Source organism: Mirounga angustirostris, unplaced genomic scaffold (assembly GCF_029215605.1).
Source record: "Mirounga angustirostris isolate CCGP_5_RB_7025 unplaced genomic scaffold, mMirAng1.0.hap1 SCAF_6, whole genome shotgun sequence".
Taxonomy (NCBI): domain Eukaryota; kingdom Metazoa; phylum Chordata; class Mammalia; order Carnivora; family Phocidae; genus Mirounga; species Mirounga angustirostris.
Window position 1 is genome coordinate 122804307 of NW_026991714.1, and position 18729 is coordinate 122823035.

The 18729-nt window shown below is 45.6% G+C and overlaps 1 protein-coding gene across 40 annotated transcripts in view; it reads right to left on the reverse strand.

The window, feature by feature from the left end:
• Nucleotides 1–3287: 3287 nt before the first annotated feature.
• Nucleotides 3288–18729, reverse strand: part of SORBS1 (sorbin and SH3 domain containing 1) — a 226802-nt gene continuing 211360 nt past the window's right edge. For 27 of the 40 annotated variants that reach the window (XM_045878472.3, XM_064595055.1, XM_045878483.3 and 24 more), the window contains 3 exons: nucleotides 12100–12158; nucleotides 9547–9659; nucleotides 3288–6635 (listed from right to left, as the gene is read on the reverse strand). In XM_045878472.3, coding sequence (XP_045734428.1) covers nucleotides 6568–6635; nucleotides 9547–9659; nucleotides 12100–12158 — 240 coding nt within the window. In that variant the 3' untranslated portion in view covers nucleotides 3288–6567. Of the gene's footprint in view, nucleotides 6636–9546; nucleotides 9660–12099; nucleotides 12159–12861; nucleotides 12922–18729 lie in introns of all 40 variants that reach the window. The other 13 variants (XM_064595054.1, XM_064595052.1, XM_045878470.3 and 10 more) reach the window with 1 other exon arrangement.

The following is an 18729-nucleotide window of genomic DNA, read 5'->3' on the forward strand; positions in this document are numbered from 1 at the left end:
AGAGTCGTCCTCCCCCGGGATAGGCATCAGAAACCAGCATCACGTGGTCATTCAGATGGCTCATCATGGGCTTTTTCCATCTGTGAGTTCATCTTAAATTTTCTTGACTATGTTCAGTCTGAACCACCCGCCTGGCTAATCCATTCCACAGATGACTTGTATCAAGTAGTAACTTTTTTCATTTGTCTTAAGGGCCTCCGCTAAGCGTTCCTGAGACAGGTTCAATCTCGACATGCCAAGACTTGGCAAATACACCTATGTACGACTCATGCAAACATTCTTTGTGACTTTTGAGACACTAATCCTTTTTCCTTCAGAAGAGTCCTAGTATTTTTAGCATATGATACAGTTGTGCCGTGTCCTCGTGGTCACATCAAACCCCTTGTCTGGGTGGCCATCCCGTGCTCTCCACCATGTTCTTCTCAAGACTTTGGCCTGCAGAGCTTCAGCACATAGCCTACATTCAGCTCACTGACATTTGTATTGATAGGGCAAGAGTATTCCATTTTCCAAAGCTTGTCACAGTAACGCTCAGAGTCTGGCTTGCACAGTGGACCATTGAGTTACTGATCCAGCTGCCTTCTTCCTTCTTCTAGCAGCACACCCCTCCCCTGGCCTTCTCCTCTTCCCCCAGTCCACATGGTGCTGGTGAGGCTGTCACTCATACTATACTCGCTTCGGCCAGTGATTAGTCAAAGGAAGGATAACTACCCAAGTTGGACCTGGCAGGGTCTGGAACTGTTTTCAGGGAAGCACAACAGGAAGGCCCTTTTCCCTAGAAAAGGGTGTCGGAGGCCTGTAAGAATGAGCCCAGGGCTGCCTACTGCCGCACTCAGTAGGTGACAATGTAGCCAAACAAGCCAACGGCGCCAAGAATAAGACAAGTACGAGAGTCTGGGGCGCCTGGGTGGCTCAGCTGGTTAAGCAACTGCCTTCGGCTCAGGTCACGATCCTGGAGTCCCGGGATCGAGTCCCGCATCGGGCTCCCTGCTCGGCAGGGAGTCTGCTTCTCCCTCTCTCCCATTCTCTCTCTCAGATAAATAAATAAATAAATAATCTTAAAAAAAAAAAAAAAAAAAGACAAGTACGAGAGTCTGAGAATCTGGATTCGCTCCTGCCCGAGGCGGGTTCCAACTCCCTTCTTTCCAGCGATTTGACCCAAGAATGGCCCGTAGTGTTAGGTTTCTACCACGTATCATCAACGGGAGCCCCCATACAACTGACTCTTTCTGCCAAATTACATTGTAAGGGATCTACTCCCCGAAGGAGCATGTGTTAAGAGAAAGTAACAGATGGCTGGGAATGCAAGTAAAGATCTAGAAAGAGGGCTGGCCAGTGAAAAGGCAGATGAACCAAGGAACAGCATTCCATGGAAGCAGATAACTGGGTGGTGGGGAAACAGACACTCCCATACTTGGCGGGAGTATAAACTGGTGTGATGTATTTTGGAAGGCAATTTGGCAGTATCTCAAGATTTGAAATGTTCTTGCTCTTTAAGCCAATAAATTGTATTCAATGCAGCATTGTTTATTGTGGGGGAAAAAACTGGCAATATTTGCATCATCAATAGGGGATTGGTTAAGTAAATGATGGAAACATGTCCAAGCTCTATTGTTAAGGGAGGAAAAAGTGTATAAGACCATGCAAAGCTTTTGTTTATAGACCATATGTACTGTACAAAGAAAGCTCAGAGGACCATAGAGCGGATGGTCAGCAGCAGTAATCTCTGTGGGGAGGTGACTGTAATTACAGAAAATTCTCACCTGCTGTTTGTATGAGCTCAGAGTAATTTGAGATTAATTGCTGTTCTATTTCTGCTGCTGTAAGAAAGGACTGATAACGCATCCCTTCCTTCATTGTTAGTATTTTGAGTTCTAAGATCTCTGGCCCCAGGGGTTCATTAATGTACGCATTTACTTGATCAAGTGACTGAGTGCCGACTATGTTAGGCACTCTTCTTGGTGCTGGGCATATAAAAGCCAAATGGAATAATTATCCTCATGGATTTTACAGGATTGTGAAACACATATCAGATGCTGATGAGTTATAAAGCACAGAGGATGAGAAGGGGGAGAGGATGCTGGGTGGAAAGAGTAGGGTCTTGTTATATATAAAGTGGTCAGAGAAAGCCTCGTTGAGAAGGCAACCTAAAGATGTAAAGAGAGGGGAGAAGAAGGCCATGCAGCTCCAGCAGAAAGGGTCTTCCGGGCCCAGAAGACAGAATGGAAGATCCTGAACTTGCAGTGTGCTTGACGAGTCTGAGGCCATAAGGAACAAGGAGAAACGAAGCCAAGGTAAGGGAGTGGGGTGGGACAGTGTATCAATGGACCTGAGGCCATGGTACCACTCAGTGATGTGAGAAGCCGCGAGAGGGTTTTGGATAGACTTTAAAATGCTCACTCTGGTTGTTCCGTTAAGACCGGAGTAGAGGCAGCAAGGGTGGAAGCAGGAAGGTGAGTTAGAAAGCAAGCACAAGGATCCAGAGAGAAAATGGCTTTCTCCAGAGAGAAAAGGTTGGGTTCTAAATGTACTCTGAAAGTACAGCTGATGGATTTGTTGGAAGGGATGAACAGCCTGAAAGTAGTGCCTGTGACCCCGGGCTCAGTCCTGAGGCTGTCAGACCCCCTGGAAGGCAACCCTTCTCCCATGACTGTTTGAGGCCTACGTCTACCGAGAGGGATGTCACTGAGTCACCCCCAAGAGGTGGCAGTGCTGAGTTGACAGAGGTGGAGAAGGACAGAACCAGGGGAAGGTGGAGGTTTGATTTGTGCACAGCAGGCCCTGCCCCCCAGAGATGGGTGTGGTCCTAGTCATGGGATGCCAGGGAAGGCTGGATGCCTATGACACCATCTTGACACACTTGGTGTGAAAGGGGACAGACTGCATTTTCACCCATCACAGCAAGAGAAGGCTCATAGCCGATTTAACTCGATTTAGGAAAACCAAATGCTGTATCATTTCCCGTACCCATGTCTTGCAGAGCAAATCAAGACCCGTTGCACATATTTTATAATGTTTCACTTGTGCTTTTAAAGACACATCATTATTTTTGCAATCAGAATAGAAAGCGTGGTGAGATGGCCAACAGTAGTCCATTCAGAGAAGGTCACAGAGTTAGCTTATTGAGAAAGGAGTAAGGTAAGAAGTGAGGCCTTCCAGGAGCAAAGTGAGACGGTATGTGATTAAGAAGGGAAAGGAGAGGATGCGATATCGAAGCAGTGAATATAAGCCTCCCCTGAGAAACTTGGCGAAGGAAGGAAAGAAACAATGAATGGTAAGAACAAACATATGCCACGCAATTCTGAATAAAGTTTATTAAATAATATGTACAGCAAATGTAGTAACTCAACACATCCATTTATCAAATCAATTCACCGCAATAAAGAAAAATAAATGAACAGAACAATCTGTGTCGGCATAGTACATGCTCTCCAGGTGTAATTAAAATGGCAACACTTTAAATTAATTGGTTATATATATAATGTCAGTTATTTTTCTTTCAGAATATAATCTTCTCTGTAGTAACCTATTCTAGCAAAAGAACTTAATACCTACTGTAGATAAATAGGACTGCAAAAAAAAAATCAAAAACAAAATTAAAAAAACCTATATAACTGAGATAACAATTACCTTCTCTCCCAGAAAGAATGATTATTTGAAATTTTAACACTTTACAATGGCTATTTTTGTGCTAAAAATCTGCAGGTGAGTTATTTGGAATTCCTTCATTTAAATAAAAATGCAAAAAACTTCATGACTTCCTCATTTTACCCCCCTTCAGTTCAAATTTTTAAAATTATTTTTCTATACAAAGTAGGTACATGGGCTATACAAAGTTAAATATACATATTTACAGTCCTACTTCTTACGCATATGATTTTTTTTCTTTTACTGATCCGAGAGAGACTGCAAAAGATTAGTTGGGGGCTTGCCTTTACCCAGAAGCATGGCGAGTATATCAAAATGTGTTGCAAGGCATGGTGCCAGTTAGTTGCACTTGCTATTAATAAACTTGTATAAATATTTCAGCATAAAAATAGGTATTTTATATTACTAAGTGTCTGAGGACAAAAGAGCAATTGGAAACCTTTGTTCCTTGTCTTGTCATACATAGGAAGCCGAAGTTCGATGCAAATTTTGCAAATTTTAACATGATTTTGTTAAAGACGGGCAAATCGGTGAGGCATACCTGGGTTTCTGGGGATCTACAAATGCGTGAGGCTGGCATCATATGCAAATGAGGCTTTACAGATTGGTTTTATTTTCTAGCTGTATTTAAAGGGGTGTTCAAAATTACCTACTTAATCAAGAAGCACCCCTCAAAAAAAACTATTAAGAGTAAGATCGTTATTAATTGTCTGCATCTAAGACAGACCAGGAAACATGTCGGCCAATACAGGAGTTACATTCCAAAAGCGAGTGAAGTGCTGTCGTGCAAAACGCACGTGCATATGCACTTGAACCATATGCCCTCGGAGAGAGACAAACGGCACCCTCGGATGGTGAAGTGGACCTTCCACAGCAAGGAGTCTGATTCAAAGACTATCGGGAAGGCTCCTTCTACCCAAGAAGCTCCTCCTCCTCCTCCACCACCGGCACCCCGTACCCCCACCGTTAGTTCCACAGCCTCACTCCTTGGGGTTGAGGCTCTGCTCTGTCCTAGTTAAAAACAAATGTCTCTGGGAAGAAGCTAACACATTCTTCTTATCAGTCATTTGCACTCTAGTGTGAAGGAGTAAGCAGCAGTTTCCTTCCTGAGACCGGGACTTGAAAGAAGGACAGGGAGAGAATGAGGCTGTCTGATGGGGAAAGCGGGGGGTGCACAGCTGATGGGTGGCAGGTGGGTGGTAGAGACAGAGGGCGAGGCAGAGGCACTGAAGACAAACTCCGCCTACTTGTAAAGACTCCAGACTTCGGGACAATGGTCCGCCGGCAATTCTGAGCTACATGCAGAGCGCCAGGGTTCCTGTATACTCCTTACCTACCTAGAATCGCTGCTTCTATTTGTGACCTGGGATGTGTACTTGTGGGGAGGATGAGAGTTTGAAGACTCTGGAAACAGTTCCAAGAACTTCCAGCCATAAACTACCCTCGGACAAAGGTTCTTCTAGCAGCCTCATTGTTCAAGAGTGAGCGAATGGAGAGAGAAATACGACAATGCTTTCTAGAGTCTCTCCAGGGAAAGATCACCTCCATCTCTCTCATACCCTTCTTAGCACATATCACATAGCACTGGACCCAATATTCCTGTGTGTCTGCCCCTCCCGTCACCTCTGAGTTCCCGGCAGGCAGGTGGGCCAGTCCCTATTTCTTCAAGGGGTCTACCAGAGGGGCTGATGAACATCCTCAAATTGGATGGAGCTGTGACCGAGCACCCCAGGCGTCATAGGGGCCTCCCTCCTCACACGTGGCCCCACAGAGGGCAGGCCTCCCGCTGCCTCGCATGTGGGGCTGCTGCCTGTGTGCCTTCTGCTCTGAAGCGAGGCCTCACCAGGGTGCGTCGGGATTCAGGACCCTGGGCCACCACCTTGTGGGTGGTCCCTGAACTACTTCGGGGAGTAAAAATGAGGACGCGGTGGGCCTACGGTGTGGAGCACGTCCTGCTCACCGGTCGCCCCGGCATCCAGTGTGCATCAGTGTCTATTAAATGATTCACTGAACGCCATCCTTGGTTCTCTGTGAGAACAGGCCTCACGACCTCACACTGCCCTGGCCAGAAACAATCCAGAAAAGAAAGCTTAGCACTGGCATTCTGGTAAATGAAATTGTGCCGAAGGTGACCACTTACAAAAGTCAGTGATATGGGAAAGGACCACACTGCAAGTGACCTTGACAGCTACAGAACTTCTTCACTTCAACACTTGGAAACACAAATTTAACTACCTGACCTGGGCATCCCACGCCCACAGGCAAACCTCATGTGCTTTTCTGTCTGAACACCAGGGGCGTGGAGGGCAATGCGGCACGCAGGCTGACTGCACAGGGCAGCTCCATTCTGCTTCCATTTCTCCACGTACCCCAGGAGTGAGGCACATGGTCTTGGATAGCCTGGGGGGCCCCCGCCACTGTCCAGGGATGGCCTCGGCATCCCAGGCAGATCTCCAGCAATGTTGGGAAAACGGTGGGCTCTGGGAGGCGGAGCCTTTGGAGAATGGCTGGGGATCTGCCTGGTGCTCTGAGGGCTGCTTCTGGCTAAATGACCGCTTTGAGCCAGAGCTGGTCAAGGCCTGGGCAGCAGGAGACATTTCTGACCTCACTGATCCTGGACTGTGTTACAGGTCAGATTACCCAAGAAGGGGAAAGGCTGGGAAGGCTTGGAGTGGCTCCCAGAAGCAGCTAAGTAAATACAGATTTGCCTCATTCCTTTTTCCTCAGTTCGGCTTGCCTGATACACAGCAAGCGTAGACAGGCTCAGGCTTTAGACACAACACTTCTCTGTCCCTCTGTTTTGCTTCTTACTTTATCCACTGCATTAGTTTTCCTACTGACTCAATGTTTAAATAAAGAGTCCAGTTCATGAATTACGCTTCATCCTCCAATAAAAATAATCTCTGGTTTTCAATCTTCTTATAGATACAAAGGCTTTACATAGTTGCCTGGAAAAGTACCAAATTGCCTTGTCCTTCTTGAAGTACCTATAAAAAACAAACAAACAAACAAACAAAACACAAGCAAAATCAGAAGACTCACCCATGTGAGTTCAGAGAGAGCCCTTTGTTTTTTTGTTTTGTTTTTTAATTTATTTGAGAGAGAGAGAGTGCGCGTGCGAGCAGGGGGAGGGGCAGAGGGAGAGAGAATTCCAAGCAGACTCCCCACTGAGCACAGAGCCCAAATTGGGGCTCGATCCCACAACCCTGAGACCATGACCTGAGCCGAAAGCAAGAGTTGGAAGCTCGACTGACTGAGCCACCCAGGCGCCCCTGGATAACAACCCTGTGGCATGAAGGACAGCATATGGTTTCCAAAGCACTTTTCCCTGCCTTATCTCATTTAGGCTACAAAATAATGCTGGGTGCTAAGCCAGGCAGGCATTCTCAATACTCCCCCCTTTTTCAGATGAGGAGCTCGAAGCTCACAGAGCTTAAGTCCCACAGTTTAGCAAGCATCAGAAGCAGGCTCTGAACCCAGGACTTCTGACTCCCAGCCCACTGCTCTTTCCAATACTTCTCCTTTTTGGAAAAAATGAGCCCATTTATTCAACACAAGATACCAGGAATTTAGAATTTCTAAACTGTAGGATTTCTAGAAGTCCACTGGATAGGACCACACATCAAAAGGAAATTCCTCCCAGAAGCTTGTGCCTAAGCCCCACGCTGACTCTGTCTCTGCTGCCAACCTTTTCAGGGTTCCCACCGAGCCAGAAACACTGAGCTACCTGGGCACAAAGGCCTTCCTGTGCCGCTCTACATCCCGAACTGCCGGATCCCTAACCTAGCTCCTTCCCTCGGGACTGACTCTCTAAAGCTGCGGGTGGGGGTGCTCTAAAGTTGTCTAGATGCCCCCTCTTTAGATCCAGACCATGTCATTATTCCCCAATCACTGGCAGATAGCACAATTTGACAACCGCATCTTTTTCCCAGTTGGCTTGGATACGGCTCCAGGACCCCGGTGGACATAGCATTTCAAGCTGCCACCACCAGCGGGCTGGAGCTGCTGCCCGAAGCGAAAAGAAAGCATCAAAGCTAAAGACATCTAAAACAACTAACTGAACCCCCTAGGGAGGACCGCAGGGGAGGCTGCAGAGAACGGAGACGATGATAAGGGTGAGAGATGTGCTCCTATAGCTGGCTTTCACCTTTCCTTATGGACGAGAAAAATGAGCTCCACTGGGTTACTTGATTCTCCTCTGAGCGCTAGGCTACGTTTTGAAGCATTTGAGGGATTGAGGAATACTTCCTTTGCCTAGCTGCCAGGCGTGCCCCCATTAGAGAAATGGTGCCCCTCACCCTACCCCATGTTCTCGTTAAAAAATGTAAATAGGGGCGCCTGGGTGGCTCAGTCGGTTAAGCGTCTGCCTTCAGCTCAGGTCATGATCCCAGGGTCCTGGGATCGAGTCCCGCATCGGGCTCCCTGCTCCGCGGGGAGCCTGCTTCTCCCTCTGCCTCTGTCTCTCTCTCTGTCTCTCATGAATAAATAAATAAATAATCTTAAAAAAAAATGTAAATAGTCCTGGAGGAGTTTAACAGCGAATCTGTAACACAGCTGCGCTCTCTAATACGACAGCCACGAAACGTGGCTAGTCTGAATTGAGCTACACTGTACCTATAAAATATACATCAGAATTCTAAGGCTTAGTGGGATAGTTTATGTTCTTCTATTCGTACTAACAATTTTTTATACCGATTACATGTTCAAATGATAATATCTCGAATGCATTGGTTTTAATAAAATATATCCCTAGAATTAGTTTCAAGGGTTTCATTTTACTTCTTTCAAGGTGGCTTCCGGAAAAATTTAAATTCCATTCACAGCTTGTATTCTGTTTCCACCGGACTGCACTCCACTGGAGTGTTGCCGACTTCTGAGACTGGCTTCCCTCTGATTGGAGCGATTCAAGGTAGTGAGGGGCCACAGGCTTCTGGGGGCCTGGGGAGGATGGGGCAGCTTTCTAAGAGGCCAGTGAGGCCCAGACAAATCTTTCTGGCTTCCCATTTCTGCTGAGGCCTTCCCATTCTTACTACCCCAGATCTGAGAGGACTTCACGTTAGCAAAGATTTTCCAGAGAGATCAGGAAAGAGCTGGTCTTAGAAAGACGATAAAGGTAAAGCCATTTGTACAAGGGAAAACAGAGGTAAAAAGGGAGTCAGTGGCTCCCAAAGGCATATTTATGCCTGAGGAGAAAGAACAGAGGCTTGGGGACAGATGCAGCTGAGTCCAAGTACTGGCTCCATGACTGGCTACCTGGGTGACCTGGGCTAGTTACGTCACCTCTTCAGCCTTCAGTTTTTGAGTCTGTGAACTGAGGATAGTTCTTGTCTCACAGGCTATTTGTTGAGAACTCCAGTAACAAAGTATATTAAGCAAGTATCTGCTTTGTAACAAAATCTCAAAGAACATTGATCTTTCTCCTGTTCTCTGACGGTGAATCTTTTAATTAGGCAGGTTGCTTTTTTAAAGTTATGAGAAGCCTGAAGTAAATAAGGTCTTTGGAAGGTCTACACATTTGCTTGAGTTTCACAGTTGAGACCTAGGCTCAAATTTTCTTGTGCTGTTCCATAAGAGTTTAAAAAAAAAAGAAAATTTTCAAATGTAGAACAGATATACACACAAGAGAAATACAAACAGAACTCAAGTAATGAATTTGACAATTGCCCTTCTGTGCAGTCGTGTTGGCGTATTTGGTTTTTGGGTCCGGGTATCATGAGCGTCATCCACACTGTCTTCAGAGCAAGCATAAAGCGGGGGGCCCAGCATTCCTGACAGCAGTACTGGATTTGAGGAAGGCTCTTTTTTCTGTGCAGAGAATATTGCCTTTTGCATGGCTTATCACTCCTAGTTACTTCTTCAATACACAGCTAGTAAGAAAAGCACGAGGAGATCACTTACCAACGAACCATCCGTCATCACATTTTTCCATGACATCGACAATATCTCCATCTCGGAGTTCCAATTCATCATCATTCTGTGGTATATAGCTATATAATGCTTGGTAGCTAAATCTAAAAATGAGAGACATTGATTCAAACACTGATAGGATCAAATAATGAGTTTTTAAAGCCCAATTCTGTTAAATCGACACTTAGGTAGTGTTTCGTACTCATCAGTGGGGATGAAAGTATTTTACTGGCTATTTCCCTGACAGTGTAGCATCTGGGGAGATCCATTCAGTATATAATAAGGAAACGAAGACTGATGTCAGAGGATGGGAAGCCTCTGACAAGCAAGGTTATGATCAGTCCTTTTATTTAGTTTCATTTGGTTACCATAGCTAAGCATTTTGTCTAGATGCCCCCTCTTTAAAGTTAACCAAGGCTTTTTCTTTCTTTCTTTCTTTTTTTTAAAGATTTTATTTATTTATTTGAGACAGAGAGAATGAGAGACAGAGAGCATGAGAGGGAGGAGGGTTAGAGGGAGAAGCAGACTCCCTGCTGAGCAGGGAGCCCGATGTGGGACTCCATCCCGGGACTCCAGGATCATGACCTGAGCCGAAGGCAGTCGCTTAACCAACTGAGCCATCCAGGCGCCCACCAAGGCTTTTTCTTAACATAGGAGAATGTATATAGATTATCAAGGATAATCTGAAGTTACTTAAGTCCAAAAAAAAAGAAGTTACTCAGGTCTAGAGATAGACACTATATTCTGGACATATACGTTGGAGAGCATAAAGCAATTGCTGTATATATATAAAATTGTTGCATTAATATAAAGATATAAAAAGTACATTCTAATTGCTTACCTTGAGTTTAATATGCTGATACATATTTCATTGTTTTTATTTTTTTTAAGTTTTTATTTATTCATTTAAGTAATCTCTATATCCAAAGTGAAGCTCAAACTCATGACCCCAAGATCAAGAGTCACACGTTCTTCTGACTGAGCCAGCCAGGAGGTGCCCCTCGTTAATTGTTTTTAAATGTGATGTCATTCTTCCAAAATTCTTGAAAGCTTTTTGCTTTCTTTCTATCCCAGTGATGTTTGGGAGTAAGATATTTACTTGTTAGTTGGCCTAAGGCAATCTGGTCTGTGCTGTTCTGTCTGTCCTGACAACAGCTCACTGGAGGAGGCTGACCTACTTGTAAAATCTGACAAGGAAAAGTTTGTTTTCATTTATTCCTTTGACAGATACTTAAGAAGCATCTACTATGCACTAGTTCACAATTCTGTGTACTTACTATTCTGAAACACAACAGTAGAGGGCAAAACTTTGCAAATGAGCCAACCATCTACCATTTCCAGTAGATGCCAGTGAATTCCAGTAAGTGGGCAAATGAGACTAGAAACAAGTAAGAGGAGCCAGTCCCCAGGAATGAGAGGTTCATTTTCCTCTGCTGAAACAAAGGGACCATTTAATTTTATACATTTATCCAAATGTATTGGTAATTCAGTAGATGGATCTGCCAGAAGGAAGTCTCCAATGAGGAATAAAGAGATGCAGATAGATTTCCAGTTGGTAAGCGAATACATTTTTGATGTTTCCATACTTGCCTGCTGTCTCCAACCAACTTGGACTCCTCAGAATGCCTTATCTTCCTCTTTACTTCCACTATGGCTGCCTTGGTAGCCTCAGCTCTGGGAAGTAACTCCTGATACCTGCTTCTCTATCCTCACTCCCAGACAGTGGAGACTGGGGGGTCAAGGTCCCAGAACCTTGCAGCTTGGGTCCCCCAGTCAGCTCTAATTTTGGATGGGCTTCATGCTGCTCAGTGCACCATTCCATTGAGTCCTTTCCCCACATGGGCCTTCTCCGAGTTCCCCAAACACACCATCTACCCTGGGTCTTTGCATGTGTGGTTTCCTCAGCTGGGAAGACCTTTTAGCTCTCAAATCCAGTTTGTCTTTCTTTCCTCCTTTCCTTTCTTTCCTTCCTCTCTCTCTCTTTCTAGCTTTCTTTCTGTAAGCTCTACATCCACATGGGGCTTGAACTCATGACCTGAAATCAAGTTGCATGCTCTACTGACTGAACCAGCCAGGGGCCCCTTCAATGTGTCTTTCAATGCTCATTCCAAATCTCTCTTCTTCTGGGAATGGAGTTTGCTCCTATATGCTTAAAACATAGGAGATATCCAATGATTTTTTTTTTTTTTTTTAATGAGTGGGTCAACTCTATTTCTCTAGGCAGAACCAATGACCCCTTCCTCTATATTCCCACAACACTAGTACTGAAGCCAGTCAGCACTGCTCTCATTTGCCCCTGGATGGCAGTTCATTCTTTCCTGGTCTCTATCTCTTGGTAGTCTGTGACCTCCTTTATTCACCCACCCACCACCTGTTTCATGTTGGCTGATGGGAAACATGGCCTCAACTAGAAATCCTCAGAGAAGCCAGGGGTGACTTGTCCATTCCCCCAAGTAGCTGCCCCCACGCTTGGTCAATGACTCGTTCTCTAAAGCCAACAGTCTACTAAGAACGTGAGAAAGGAAGTTCGCCAAGTGTACTTACATATCTTGTGAGCTTTGACTCCTGTCTGGGGTGACTCTTCGCTGCTGGGCTTGAGGTTGCTGAGAAATGATTAAAGATGATTTATTGTCAGAAGGGGATACCTTGTGATGAAAGTCAAGGGGATGAGAAACAGTGCTGCAGTAATGAACAGATTTTTCGGCAATGTTTATGATCTCATTGCAAACTGCTTCCTGTGAGTGGCCCCGAGATATCCAGAAACCCCCAAAAAACAGTCAACATGGGGACAAAAAACAAAAAGAAAAAAAAAGAAAGAGAGGAAGAGATGTAACATTCCAGACGAAGCACATAAGTCCAGGGAAACAACAGAGTTGAAGATCCAGGTTAAAAAAATAGATATTCCAGTAGTGGAGTGCAGGAGGGATCCAGGCGTAAGCATGGAAAAAACAGGTAAGATACAGAAGAATTTGGAATTTAGTATGAATATTAAAAATAAAGGCAGCAGCATAAAAGCCTGTAATTAGTAACTGTCACAAATGCAACAACTTAAGGATAGAAATGCAAGTATGGATCCCCAATCATGCACTAACCATTAATTTAATCCCACATGTAGGCAGAGTGCAAATATGGTCTCTAAACTCCTCTGCTTTCTGAGAGGGAAGGGGGTGGGCCTAACACTTCCCTCTAGCACAACCGCCATATAATTCTTGCAAATAATGGCTCTGTGAGTTAGCCAGGCATTACTCCAGTCGAGACTCTAGAAGTCAGTAAGGGTTCTCTTTAGAAAAGCTATAGGCATCTTACCACATAGCTCTTTTCAGATTCTGTGAGATCAGGTCCTGCTCTCAGTGAATGATGAGAAGGCTGTGATCACCAAGCAAATTGTAAGGGAGACATTTTAGCAGATGTCACATTGGAATGGATTCAAAATAAAAGTGTGAGCAAATACACGTACCACACCGTCACACTCCATGACGCCGGATACTCATGGCCTACGGCCATCGAGTTTCCATGACAACACGGTGGGTGCACAGGAGAAAACGCAATGTACAGAGTTAGAAGCATCCAGGCAATGAAATGGGAGGTTGGGAATATGAGCACAGTGAGTTGAGCATGAACACAGGGTCCCCAGATTGGCAGGAAAGAGACACAGAAGGGCTGTCTTAAGGAGCAATTATGACCCTCCATAAACACACACATTGGTCCTTTTGCTCTCAGCTGGCAAAGCATCTATGGAAGGGCTGCTGAACCAAAAGCCAGTTTCAGTTTCTTGTCGACTGGAAGCCTCCTCTGGCAAAGCAGGCTCACAAAACTACCAGGTATGCCACACCCGCGTACTTGTGAAAACAAACAGAAATGCTTCTGAAAAACTCCTTGGTGATATCTGACGTATCAAACAAGACCGTTCCCCTGGAAAAGTCTGCACATGACACCCTCCAACCAGGAATGGGTTCAGGTATCTCACAGGGCAGAGCCTGCTTCCAGAAATAGGACTGGGTGTTCTGACGCGGCTGCAGAAATGAAACCATCACTCTTCACTCACCAGCTCAGGTATCACATGGTGACATGGAAACACCGGTGCGATTGTGGCCAAGCAGACCCGTTATTTAAAGTGGGTCTCCCATAGGATAGGCCAGGAAGAGTGTCTGGAATCATTTCCCTGAGAAAGGGTTCAATTCCAAGCTATAAGAAATCTCCCTACATAAATATTTGAAGAGCCATCCTTCTTGGAGAAACCCTCTCGGTAATGTGCACCAACAGCAACAAGCCAGGGTAACTCCAGGGCCTTCTAGAAGGGTGCTCAGATCTTGTGTATATGACCCACTTGATTCACAGAGAGGCCCAGAGAGGCCCAGGGCTTCCCCTGAGGTCACACAGCAAGCCAGTGGTAGATTTGTCTTCTGGATTCATTTACTGTCCCACTGGATCTTCTCTTTCATCCTTGGACCATTTCCCATGTCATTAAGAGTGCTCACTGGTTTTATTTTCCATGAGTCCTACAGAAACCCTGGAGATAGGCAGAACAGGGTTTATCATCCTGTTTGCCTTTAAAACCCAGGAAGCTGATGCCCAGGGGGTTTAGTTCATGCCCCAATGTCCCACAGCTAGCAAGAGGTCGAGCTGCTGGGCGGCCCCTCGCATGCCACCACACCATCCCCTCCCCTCGTGTTTAGCACATCTCGCAGGACCAACTTCCACCCCAGACATCACTTCTATATTCCTGTCCTTTTGGGAAACCTCTTTAAGTTCTCTAAACTTCTTCAAAATGGCAATCCTTTAAACCCTGGACTCTGGCAGGAGTAAAGGAAGAGCCAGAACTACAAGGGGCCTTTTCATGGTCCTTCTCCAATGTCTCAGGACCTGCTGGTCTTTGCCAGGTGACCTTGTGTGGCCCCACTCACCACCCACCCAGCCTCCGGGTCCAGGCTTCTGTGTAACAAAGGAGAGTAATGACACTTCAGTGACACTTGCTATGTGGGCTTTAATGTGGCAGAAGAAGGAAATGTATTCTGGGTGATCCCTCACAGGCAGATTGGGACAGGAGGGAAAAGTCTACAAGTGCGAGCTGTCCAGCGGAAGGGCTCCCAGGGGAGGAAGGGAGCCGCCGATCCCAGTGGCTGTGGAAGCCGAGGCTGGGCTATCACTTGGTGGCAGGCTGCGTGCGGCGCTGCTTCTCAACCTTCCGTGTGCTGCCATCACCTGGGGACCCTGTTAACATGCAGACTCCGACCGGACACACCTGGGGTGCATCCTGAGGCTCTACATGTTTTTTATTTTTATTTTAAAAATTTTATTTAAATTCAATTAATTAACATATGGTGTATTATTGATTTCAGAGGTGAGGTCAGTGATTCATCAGTTGCGTGTAACACCCAGTGCTCATTCCATCCCGTGCCCTCGACACTCTACAGTTCTGTTGGTGATGCCCCTGAGGCTGGTCCACAGATCAATCTAGGGGACTAAGGCTGTAGAGCACCTTAATTATCCTTCACTGAGATTCTTTGGCTAGACTATGCCAAGACTGATCAGTGTGGGTCATACCTCATGAAAATGAAAGTTCTCATAATAACCAAAATATTGCCAAACTGCGCCTGGTGGCCTAATGACCTTGGGTCAAATGCAGGACAAAGAGAGGATGTGGACCACCTCTTCCCATGATGTCCATAGCTTACAGAAGTCCTGTAGCATCTTTCAATGAATTTAATCTAAAAGGAGTGACTAGAATCTATCATCAAGGAAATATTTGGTGCTTAAAAGAGGTTTGGTGCATCAGATATAGCAAAAAGGACCTGAATATTTTACTAGCTCTTTTTTGCAAAGCACCTAAAAACAAACAAACAACAGCTTTCAAAGCACACAGAGATCCGTTACCTCATCTGACTTTTACACTAACCTTCTGACTTAGGTGGAAAAGGAATTTTAAGGCTCAAGGAAGTGTGAAGATTTACACAGGGTGACAAAGCCACCGAATACTGAGTCCTCAGTGTCTAACCAACATACACCACCTTCCTCTCGAGTCCCGCTGGGACAGCTATGACCATAGCAACACCTGGCTTCTGCCCTTTGTGACAAGAGATGCGGTCGCTTCTCTTCCTGAATACTTTTTCTTTATGTAAAAGGTACAGTGTGCGGTAATAGATATGGTCCAGTCCTTAACTCAAGGATGCACAGTACCGGAAGGGATACTAACCCAGCTAATATCTTCCTTGGTCTCAGGCCATATCCAAATCAGAGCATAATCGTCATCATCGGCTTCACATCTAGACAAAGTTGACATCTAGTACAAACTTAAGTCATCCCCGAGAGGTAAGGATGATTGGACTCTGTACTCAGAGTTTGTGGAATGAAGGACAAAAGCAAGATAAACATTTATCCTATTAGCTAAGATTCAATTTCTTCCTGTTTGAAATGCATTCCTTACATTTATTTATTTATTTAGTTATTTTTTAAAAGATTTTTATTTATTTATTTGACAGAGAGAGAGATAGTGAGAGCAGGAACACAAGCAGGGGGAGTGGGAGAGGGAGAAGCAGGCTTCCTGCCGGGCAGGGAGCCCGATATGGGACTCGATCCGGGGACCCTGGGATCACGACCTGAGGTGAAGGCAGACGCTTAACGACTGAGCCACCCAGGTGCCCCATTCCTTACATTTAAATCGAACATTTCATATAGTTGGGATAGAAACCAGTTTTGGGGGAGGTGTGTGTGGCATGTGGACCCTCAGGGGAGATGGAGACCACTGATACCCGAGGCAGGGATTCGCCCTTCACTTTGAAGGCTATTTACCTTCAGATTTTTTTCCTTTGGCATATATTTTTCTCTCCCTGGCCCCATTTTATTTTATTTTATTTTAGCAAGAGAGCGAGCACGAGCGGGGGGACAGGCAGAGGGAGAGGGAGAAGCAGGCTCCCCACTGAGCAGGGGACTGATGTGGGACTAGATCCCAGCACCCTGGGATCATGACCTGAGCTGAAGGCAGACGCTTAACCAACTGAGCCACCCAGGTGCCCCTCCCCGGCCCCATTTCTAACTGTGTATAGCTTTCTATATCTCTTCCTCTGAACCTATGCTGTCTAATATGGTAGCCAATAACACTTGAGATATGGCCAGTATGAAATGTGCTGTAAGTGTAAAAATACATACTGGATTTCAAACAGCATAAAATATAGACTGTAAACTATATCAATAATTAGATTGATTATATCCTATTACATAATTATATTAATAGTTTAAATACTACTTTAGATATGTTGGACTAAATAAAATATATTGTTAAAATTAATTTCACTTATTCCATCTTACTGTAACCAGAAAAGTTTAAATTACATATGTGATTTACGTTATATTCCTACTGGATGGTGCTGCTCTGAACCCTCCCCTGCCTGTACTTAAGGCTAAAAGTAGACAAAGTTCTAACTACGACCTCATCCAGGGTTAAGAATAAAGAGAGTATTATCTTATGCCAAGTACATTTCAAACTCTTGGAGATACACACCAACTTTTCTTTTTTTCCACATGTTTAGAAAAACAGCCATCAGCCCAACACACACACACACAGGCTGCACTACCCCCACCCCCCCTACACCTGACAGCAAGCAGGGGATAGTTGCTGATCTGGAAACTGCTTTGCATCCATATTTGCACACACACTCACAAACTGTCCCCCTTGGCCTGGAGTGCTGGTTTTATTCTCTCCAAGTGAGCAATCCTGCATGAATCCTTGCTCTGTTGCCTTTCTATCTGCAGTTCACAGAAGACCCCCAGGACTGTGACCCTGGCCCCCCCGGGGGCTATTAATCCCTCTGGATCCATGAAACACCTCGTGCCACCAAGGAGTTAGTAAGCGTTCTCTTCCAGCTTTGGGTGTGTGCCAAAGCCTTGAAACCCCAAATAAACTCTCCACAGGGTAAAGAACAGCAGGAAGTCCTGGAGATGTGAACAAGATGTGAACAAGGACCTCAACCTCAGAGTGGCCCAAGCCCCCGGAAGCATCACAGGTCCCTTCTGCCCTCCTACCCCCCCCAACCCCGCCCCCAGCCCCAGTCTGCTCAGAGACGACATTCCTCAACCCACTGCACACACCTATCTTGTCATCTGCTCAGACCCTACCCCACCTCTCTTTCTGGTGACCCATACTGGCGCCCAGGGGGAGACCAGACTGGGTGCAAGGAAAACTGGGTTCCAGGCCAGGCTATGACACTAATTCATTGTCTTTTGAGCAAAATGTTGAATTTCTCTGGATTTCAAATTCTTAGTAAAATAAGGATTGGACATGATTTACATAAACATCCTTTTCGGCTCCGAGGTTCTAACATAAGGGTCAGAGTGCATGCATCCTATGACTTGAGAACTAGGGTCTGGGGGTGGGGGGGCAGGGGCTGACCTGGCTTAAGAACGGGGGCACCGCACTCATGGCCCCCTGAGGACTGAGTAGAGGGCTTCTGACTGCAGCCTCTAGATGTGGATGGAGGGCTTCCTCTGGCAGTTTGTGGGAGGCGAGGGGTTGCCCTGCATGGTGGCAGATTTGCAGCTCCGGGAACACCACAGGCAAATGGCCAGAGGAGCCGGAGGCCTGAATGATTCGGGCTCCTGGCTTTCGGCTCTAGAACACCTCCACGGGACCCTTACAACAGGACCAAGTTCTCCCTGAGCTTATTAAGAAAAAGATCCCAGCTTAAACATAAAACAAATTACAGCCGATCAGTTCAACTGTTTCCCACCTAGATACAATGCCCTTGCAGACTGCTCCTCAGAGAACACGTTACTTTGTCGTAACTCGAATCTGATTACAACGCTAAACTCAAATGCTCACCCTTCTCGTCATGGTCTGTAGTGTGTGGTCTGTTTCCTTCCTAAAGTAATCAGAGGAGAAATGGCAAATATGTATTCAAAGATGAAGAAAGCAAAAACTTTCCAAGAGGACACCTTCATACTCAAGGTGAGAGAGAACAGGGAGAAGCACTAAGTTACAGAATGCAAATTCTCAGTTTTCTAAATTCCAGATTTGTGAACACAAAGTGGAAGGATTCTTCCAGCTTATCTTCTACTTTCTTTTCCTCCCTGCCACCCCCCCCCCACCTCCATCTTCCTCTCTTAGGTGGAATGGGGTAGGAGGATAAAGCAAACTGCTTCTGTTTCTTTGCCCTGTTACCTCAGCATCACGTAACAGGT